The following is an 8,501-nucleotide window of genomic DNA, read 5'->3' on the forward strand; positions in this document are numbered from 1 at the left end:
AGAAGCCTTGCCTTCTGAAATCTCCATCACTATGGACCTATGCTCTCTCCCTGGTGGCCCTTCCAAGGCTTCTTTTACCCTTATAACTTGGCTCTTTCTCTCTTCTTTAGGGAGAAAGCAGGAAAGCCTATCTATCAGGGTAGGGGAGAAGGAATAAAGATCTGTACTCTCCTTTCACTTGGAGCTGGGAGTGAGCCCAAGGGGGGTGCACTAGCATATTCCTAAGTTACTTGGTGCCCATGTGTCTCTTCACTGGGCATGGTAGCCATCATCTCCAGGACCTTGATTTTCAGCCTGATCCAAGAGCTAGTTCTTTGTTGTTTATGTGCTTATTGGAAAGTGAAAAAGTGAATATTAGCATAAAAACATCCATAGTCCCATCATATTTGAACACCTTCTCTACCACTCTTTTGTCTGTGAAATTTTTTTATATTGTTAAGATAATGATAGCCACTACCATTTATTGAGTGCAATGACCTGTTCAAGGTGTCTTAAAGACATTATTGTGAAGTGTCAGAAGAACCCTGCAGGATTTTATAAATTAGGAATTAAAATGGGAAAGTCAGTTGCTCAGGGTCACAACCAGAAGTGAAGTCCTGATTTCAAACTTTAGTAGTTTATATTCCAAGGCTCAAGGAATGAGTACATATAACTCTGTATCCTTTTCCCCTCTGAACATTTTAATAGGCATTTTTCCATTTTCTTTAAGTCTTTTTATAAGCATAATTTTAAATAGCTTTCTAGTCTCCCAGAAACTGGATATATTAATTGTTTTCCTATTGTTCATTCTTTATGTTTACTTTCATAGTTATTAATAAAAAGTAAACAATAATGTATGTTTCTCAATTATTAATGATGAACATATTTATGTATAAGTCCTTATCTAAGTTGTGAATTATTTCCTGAGGTTGGCTTTCTGAAAAGGCTGGTTCTTAATGCTCTCCTGGACCTTGTCCCAATCCCTTATCCTACCCTTCCTTGCTTGTGTCTACCCACTAACTGCCTTGCCACCTCCCTTTATAGTGACATTGGCCATAGGTCTCCTTCTATTGGAATTGCCACTAAAACTGACCCGGGCACCTCATCTTCAATTTCCCATCCTTTTAGGACCCCTGGTGGGAGGTTTCTGGGAGGAGGTGCCCCATTCTCCAAATTGGCATTAGAGGCCCAGAGTGGTCTCCAGCAAGCATTTGTTCATGGGCACCTCCTTACCTGCCAGTCCAAAATGGGCTGGCCCCTCCTCACACTTTCTTCATTCTCCTTGCAGCCCCCAGCCTGCAGAGCAGTGTTCGGCAGCGTCTGACGGAGCCACAGCATGGCCTGGGATCTCAGAGGTTGGTAGAGGGCGAGGCTGGCCACTTCTTGACAAGCCGGGTATCTCTGCGGCGAATGCGCAGCCTTTCATCTGGACAGTCTTTCAGTTCTGAAGGCTACGGGACCAGCTCTCCATCTGCCTCTGCTGCTTCTTCTTGCTCCTCTTCCACCACCACCATCACCACTACCACCACCACCACCACCACCACCATCACCACCGTCCATGTCCACCCTGTTTATTACCACCACAGCACTTCCTATTTCCTCCAGACGGAGCCATATCCTGACACACCCCCTTCTGACAGCACCGCTGTGATGCCTGGGCATTCAGAGAGCTTGGGGTATCAGCTGTCTCTCTTCTTTTTCTTCCCTTCCTTCCCTTTCTGCTGCTTTTACCTTGGTTTCTGCCTGTCAGCTGCTGCTTGATCAACTCTGGGGATGTGTGGAGTGGGGAATTTTCTTTTTATCCTGTTTGTTCCCAGCTCTGGGACTCCTTTTTAAGGTCAGCCTACTCCCCCACACCTTTCTCCCCTTCTGTGTTTGGGGTTACTGACTTTAAAAATGAGTAACACTTTCTTTCCTCATGGCCCTATATAGCACTTTTGCCTAAACTATGCACTTTCACATTAGTTATCTCAGTTGGGCGCTCACTTCCTTTACTCCTTCAACAAGCATTTACTAATGCCTACTCTGTGCCAGGCTCTGCCGGGCATAGGGATTCACTGGTGATGAGACACAATCCAAGCCATCAAGAACTACAATTTTGTTTAAGAGAGACTCATTTTAAATAAGTATGGAAAAATTTATTAAGTGCTATGGGGGTGTTGAGGAAGGAGTGACTAACAGTGTGTACCTGGGTGGAATGCTTCACCAAAGAGATGAATTTGTGCTAACATCCTATGTGAAGGGAAAGGAGAAAGAGTATTCCAGGCAGAGGAAACACTGTGTGCAGAGACATGGTGATTCATGAGAATATGATACTATTTTTGTGATTTGAACACTGGATAGATATGTGTTGGTGGGAAGGAGAAACGGGTGAGGCTAAATGACGAAGGCTCTGAAAGGCAAATATTTTGGCCTTTACCCTTTAGGAAATGGAGAATTGCAAAATGGTTTCTAAGAGAAAAATCAGTCACATTTGCATTTTAGAAATAACATTTTAGTGGCTGTGTGAAGGAAAGAAGAGGAAGACTACAGGAATTTGGAAAACATTCCAGTAGACCACTAGGGGTGATAATGAGGCCTTGGGATAAAAATACATGATCAATTTGGTAACTGGCTACAGTGGTGAAGGAAAGGGGGGATCTAGTATGACACTCAGGTTTATAGCTTGAATGACTGGATGGACATAGTATCTTTCATGGAATTAGGGAACCAAGATAGGGGACATAGGTTTGGGGTTTTGGACAAGAAGAGTTTATAGGTGGGCCAGGAATTAAAATACACATTTTAAGAATAGTGAGTTAAGGTTCTAAAAGGGTAAGTATTTCCCTCTAGGTCTCACAGCTAATTGGTAGCAGAACACAGACTGGAACTTGGGTTTCCATTCTGGGATACTCCATTGGATATTTTTGTCATTTCACAAGGTCTGAAAAAGTGTACTGGAAAAGAATTGGTGAAAGGTTTTCTTCCACAGCTTTGTCTGGCAGCTGCAGGGACTTTTCTTGCTAATATCCAAGATGATAGACTAGGATCAGAGGTAGTAGCCTTGACCTTGCCTGGAACAAGCTTAGGAGACCCTCAGAAAGTCCTTCCCCTTTGTAAGTACTTCTCATCTCTGAAGTGGTGACCACAGCCCAGTCTTGGCCTCTGGGCTGCAGTCTGCTTACTCTGCTGCTTTCTACCTCACTCCGAATACCCATTTCTCCAGCTATGCCCCTTAAACCTCTGGATAGTTATCCTTGAGGGCTGTTCCTTTCTTTTGCACAAAGGAATTGCCCTTACTAGGATTATTACTCAGCAGAGCCACTCATATCCACTCTCATTCTCATTTTCATCCAAAAGCCTAAGAAGGGAGACTGCCCCTTCCAATACAGATGGAGAGGACCAAATTGGGTTGGGGAAACCAGGGGATGCTGTGAATTTCATGTTCCAAGGCTTAAGCTGAGGGCAGTGGGGAGGAAGGGTGGGGAGATACCTGCATCCACCTGGCCTGTTCACTGCTTAATTTTCTTTTGCATCATGCACCAGAGGATCATCTCTAAAGGCAAACAGGCTCTCTAGTAAGGTCAGTAGCTTGGGATGGGAGTCCGAGGCAGCCCAGCCTTTGGGGAGGGACCCCTGGCCTAATTGTTCTCAATGATTCAGAGAGGGAAGGTGAGCCTGCCTCACTGGGCCTTTTCTCTCCTATATCTCCCTAGGTTTCCTCACAGGTTCTAATCTTGCTTTGGTAGTCTCAACTCTTAGATGATTAAGGAGCCATAGAAGGACAGGAATCAGGCTGGGCTCTGTGATTCATGCCTATAATCCTAGCACTTTGGGAGGCCAAGAAGGGAGGATTGCTTGAGTGCAGGAGTTTGAGACCAGCCTGGGAAACAAAGTGAGCCTCTGTCTCTCAAAAAAAAAAAAAAAAAAAATCAAAAAGTTAGTTGGGCATGGTGGCACATGCCTGTGGTCCCAGCTATGTGGGAGGCTGAGGCAGGAGGATCACTTGAGCCTGGGAGGTTGAGGCTGTATTGAGCTGAGATCATGCCATTGCACTCCAGCCTGGGTGACAGAGCGAGACCCTGTCAACAAACAAACAAACAAACAAACAGATGGATAGGAATTGAGAACAAATAAGGGTCTGGACTAGGAGAAGTGAGGCTGGGAGGGCTCTAACCTGATTTCCTTGGTGTTAGAGAGGGTAGGATCCCAGGATCTTCACTTCTTCGGCTTAGAGGACCCCTTTTCTCAGTGTGGGTGTCCCCAGAACTTCCTTGGCACCTTGCTCATTGGTTTATATGTGTTTGGAGAAGGCAAGATACAGAGAGGATTATCTTGGGGCTTAGAGAAACAAGGACAAGGTTAGAAACAAGGACTGTGTTAGATAGATGAAACCAAATATGAGACCGAATATTCATAAATACTAGAATATGTGGCCGAAACAGTGTTTGTAGAATGGAAGCTTAGCTGGAATTGTTCTCTGAGTCCAGGAAAGTACTGGCCCATGGGGTGGCTACTTAGTTATTTGCTTCCTACTGAGAATTAAGTCTATAATAGCTATGAGCCAACCCTCTGCTTTTGCCTATTTCAGGGGACTGGTACCCTCCCTGACTTCTGACCCTCAGCCTCTTTCTTTCCAGGTCCTATGGTGCTCTCCTCTCCCACTCATGACTCTTACTCTTTGGGTAGCAGATGTTTAAACATTACCCTTAGCTCTCTTCTCTGCTTTTGCTGAGGTTCTCAGACCTCTAGGAAGGCAGATGGAGGATGCAGGATTGGTAGAGAGAGCACCTCCATATCTACCTTTTTGTCTATAGAGGCAGGGGGAATGGCATCTTGAATTGATTCGTGGTCTTAGGAACCACCAGCTCCTTAAAAGATCTCAAGTTCCTAGACTAGCCTCTGTGTGTGCATGTCCAGTGTGTGGTGGCATATCTCCATAACTCAGCCTTGCAAAGAAGCTTCTTGTGACTGACCCCTACATAGGCCCTTCAGCTTGGGTGGCCTCATCATCTTCATTCCCACAATAATTTCTACATTTTCAAGTGCTTTGGTAGCATATTTGATCCTCCAAAGAGTCTTGTAAGATAATTGAGTTGGTATTATTTTCATTGGGTCAAAGTTGAGGACTAGCAGGTTTAGATGATTTGTCCAAGATTGCACAGAAGAATCCAGAGCTCTTCTAAATCACTGGCCAACAGCCTGTCTTTCTATGCCTCCCTACATTCTCCCTGTCAGCAAAGCTGTGAAAGAGACCCCACCCTTCCTGTTGCACCACAGACTTTGGCTTGATCTCTACAATACCTATGACCTCCTTTGAATCCTTTGAGATGGTTAGAAGAGGCCGCATCCTGGCCTTTTGGGGTTGGTGAGGGATTGTTTGCAAGGCTGTTCTAACCTTCTCATCCCCAGCCTGGGTCAGGTCCACTGACTGCATGTGCCTTGTTCCTTGGGGTTTGACCCAGACTGGATCATATCCTAAGGTGTGACAGGAGTATGTCGGGGAGGAAGGCATGGAAAATGGTGACTCGGAGCAGTATGTAGGTTCTGCGTTAGCTTAAGGTTGAATCCCAGGAAATCTAGCCAGCTATGAGAAGGCAGAGATTGTATTGAGGAGGATGCCTGTGGAATTTAAGCCTATAGTTATACCAGTTCAGAGCCAGAACATTCACCAGTGGTGAGGCCCAGGTATTGCAAAGCCATTTGTCAGACAGATGATGTGACATTTGTTTTTGTTTCTTGTCTATTTCTTCTCTCCCTCCCCATCACTTTTCCCTTTCTTGTCTTTTTCTCTTGGCCCTTCTTTCTACCTGCTTATCCTTTGGGTTTTCTTCCTCTACAATTCTACTGTCCTTTCCCTGTCTCTTTTCCAATCTATCCTCATTCCCTCCTCCTGCCTCCTCTCTTACCCTGTACTTACGGCTGCTCAACTTCCGTCTGTTCCTCTTTCCTCTCTCCTTCCCACCTGCTTGTTTATCCTGTTTCTCTCTCTTGCCACTCTGTATCCCAATTTTCCTACCCTGTCCTTGTCTTCTCATGTTGTCCCTCTCTCCTCTTCACCCTTCCCCCATCTCCCTATCCAATATGTCCCTTTCTTCCTCTCTGCCCAATGTCTTGCAGGGATTTGACCCATTCCGATTCGGAGTCCTCCCTCCACATGAGTGACCGCCAGCGTGTGGCCCCCAAACCTCCTCAGATGAGCCGTGCTGCAGATGAGGCTCTCAATGCCATGACTTCCAATGGCAGCCACCGGCTGATCGAGGGGGTCCATCCAGGGTCTCTAGTGGAGAAACTGCCTGACAGCCCTGCCCTGGCCAAGAAGACATTACTGGCGCTGAACCATGGGCTGGATAAGGCCCACAGCCTGATGGAGCTGAGCCCCTCAGCCCCTCCTGGTGGCTCTCCACATTTGGATTCTTCCCGTTCTCACAGCCCCAGTTCCCCAGACCCAGACACGCCATCTCCAATTGGGGACAGCCGAGCCCTGCAAGCCAGCCGAAACACACGCATTCCCCACCTGGCTGGCAAGAAGGCTGTGGCTGAGGAGGATAATGGCTCTATTGGCGAGGAGACAGACTCCAGCCCAGGCCGGAAGAAGTTTCCCCTCAAAATCTTTAAGAAGCCTCTTAAGAAGTAGGCAGGATGGAGGTGGCAGTAATGGGACAGCTTGTCTTTCCCTGGGTCTTCTGCCTCTTCTCTCCCTTCCTTCAAGATAGCTGGCCCCAAGAGTGGGCCATAGGAAGGGCTGGTCCAGGGGTCTGGGCACTGTACATACCTGCCTCCTCATCTTTGGGTCCTTCATTATTATTTATTAACTGACCACCATGGCCTGCCTGCCCTGCCTCCTTCCCAACCATGGGCTGCTGCTGTCACTCCCTCTCCACTTCAGTGCATGTCTTATTTGCTGTCCCCTCAGCTCCCAGCTCCACCTCTGGGGTCCAGCTTCTGTCTCTGCTGTCCCAGTTTTAAGGTTTGGTTTCTTGTTTCTGTCTCTTGCTTTCAGGCCCCTCCCTCTCACCACTCTCCAACTTTCCCTAGCAGTTGCAGGGAAGATAGGAGGAGTAACTTCTGACTTGTGTGCCTCAGATCTGTTCCACCCCACTCACAGTGGTTCTTTTTGCTCCAGACTGAGGCTAGGGCCTAACCTTTGGGGTTTGTTCTTCGGTATTGTTGGGGGTCAGAAGGAGCCTCATCCTAGATTTCACTCAGGCCTCCAGGGGTCCATGGGGGAGTGAAACCAATTCTCAGAGAACAACCTACCAGAGACATTTAAAGAGGCTAGGCTTGGGGATGGGTTAGAAGAGGCCTCTCTTCATTGGAGCATGCGTGGATGCCAGAACTGTGGGTTATAAGGCAGTCACTTTTTCTCTCTCCTCCCAGCCACACCTGCCTCCCTCTTAACCCTGCTCCCCCACACTGCAGGAGGGTTTGTCTTTAAGAGGTGCTGCCCCAAAGCTCCCTAAGCGTCAATACTCCTGGGGCTCAGGACAAGTGGCTCCCCTGGCTAGGGGAGCCACAGCCATGGTGCAGGGCTCTTATGGAGCCCTGGAGTTGTTGGGCAAAGATGCTGTCATATTTTTGAACCAAAAGACAAACAGGTTAAAAGTAAAAAAGAAATCTGAATTTCCCAAGTGCCTACACTGCATACTTCCCTTGTCAGATCCCATTTTCATGTTACTTCGTAGCCTTGGCCAGAGGCTCAAAAAGACACAACCAGTTTGGGGAAGGAGTGGCTAAGGAAGATGGTATAGGTGAAGGTGGCTGTGTGACCACTTCCCCCACCCTTCCCACCCTCTAGACAACTCTCTCCCTTACCTGTTTTTGCTATGGCTGTAAATGTATTTTCCCTCTGCCCCACTCCCTGCCATGCCTTTATCCTGGGATCCTATTTTGGGCCTGGGGTGGGGGCACCTGGGACTGGTCTTAGGAGGGTGCTAGGCTGCAGACTGCCTTGTACTCCCTGGACACCCTCAAATGGGGTTTTCTGTGTTATTTCATAAGAATCTTTGGAGTCCAATAAAGCATGTAGGAGATTTTAACCTCTTCTGGCTTTGACTCTTATTGTGTTCTCTGTGCTGTGGCATGATGGGATGAAGAGATTATCTTTCCTTTGCCCAGGGAAAATGAAACTTGAATGCACATACGCAAAAGCTCTGTGGGCAGGGTTACCAGATAAAATGCAGGATGACCAGCTAAATTTGAATTTCAGTTCAGCAGTTTTTTAAGTATAATTTTCTTTCATGCAATTTCTGGGACATATTTTTATTTGCTAAATCGGGAAACCCTATGTCTGGGTAAACTTCACCCTATCTATCCTATAACTTACGACTTTTAAAAAGCATATATCTAAGTTTTCTATTTTTTGTAGAGATGAGGTCTCACTATGTTGCCCAGGTTGATCTCAAACACATGGCTTCACGTGATCCTCTTGCCTTAGCCTCCCAAAATGCTGCGATTACAAGCTGACTTGTAACTTTCTATGATTTTTGAAATTACTTCATAGGAGCTTGGGCAGCTTCTGGAGGGCAGTGAGAAACCAATGT

The 8,501-nt window shown here is 46.7% G+C and overlaps 1 protein-coding gene across 9 annotated transcripts in view; it reads left to right on the forward strand.

Moving 5' to 3' along the window:
- STIM1 (stromal interaction molecule 1) overlaps window positions 1-7,997 on the forward strand; it is a 244,747-nt gene extending 236,750 nt beyond the window's left edge. For 4 of the 9 annotated variants that reach the window (XM_010334243.3, XM_003923399.4, XM_074401006.1 and 1 more), the window contains 2 exons: window positions 1,268-1,334; window positions 6,079-7,997. In XM_010334243.3, the coding sequence (XP_010332545.1) occupies window positions 1,268-1,334; window positions 6,079-6,595 (584 nt within the window). In that variant the 3' untranslated portion in view covers window positions 6,596-7,997. Of the gene's footprint in view, window positions 1-1,267; window positions 1,656-3,504; window positions 3,542-6,078 lie in introns of all 9 variants that reach the window. The other 5 variants (XM_074401008.1, XM_074401009.1, XM_074401005.1 and 2 more) reach the window with 3 other exon arrangements.
- Window positions 7,998-8,501: the final 504 nt, after the last annotated feature.

Source organism: Saimiri boliviensis, chromosome 6 (assembly GCF_048565385.1).
Source record: "Saimiri boliviensis isolate mSaiBol1 chromosome 6, mSaiBol1.pri, whole genome shotgun sequence".
Classification (NCBI taxonomy): domain Eukaryota; kingdom Metazoa; phylum Chordata; class Mammalia; order Primates; family Cebidae; genus Saimiri; species Saimiri boliviensis.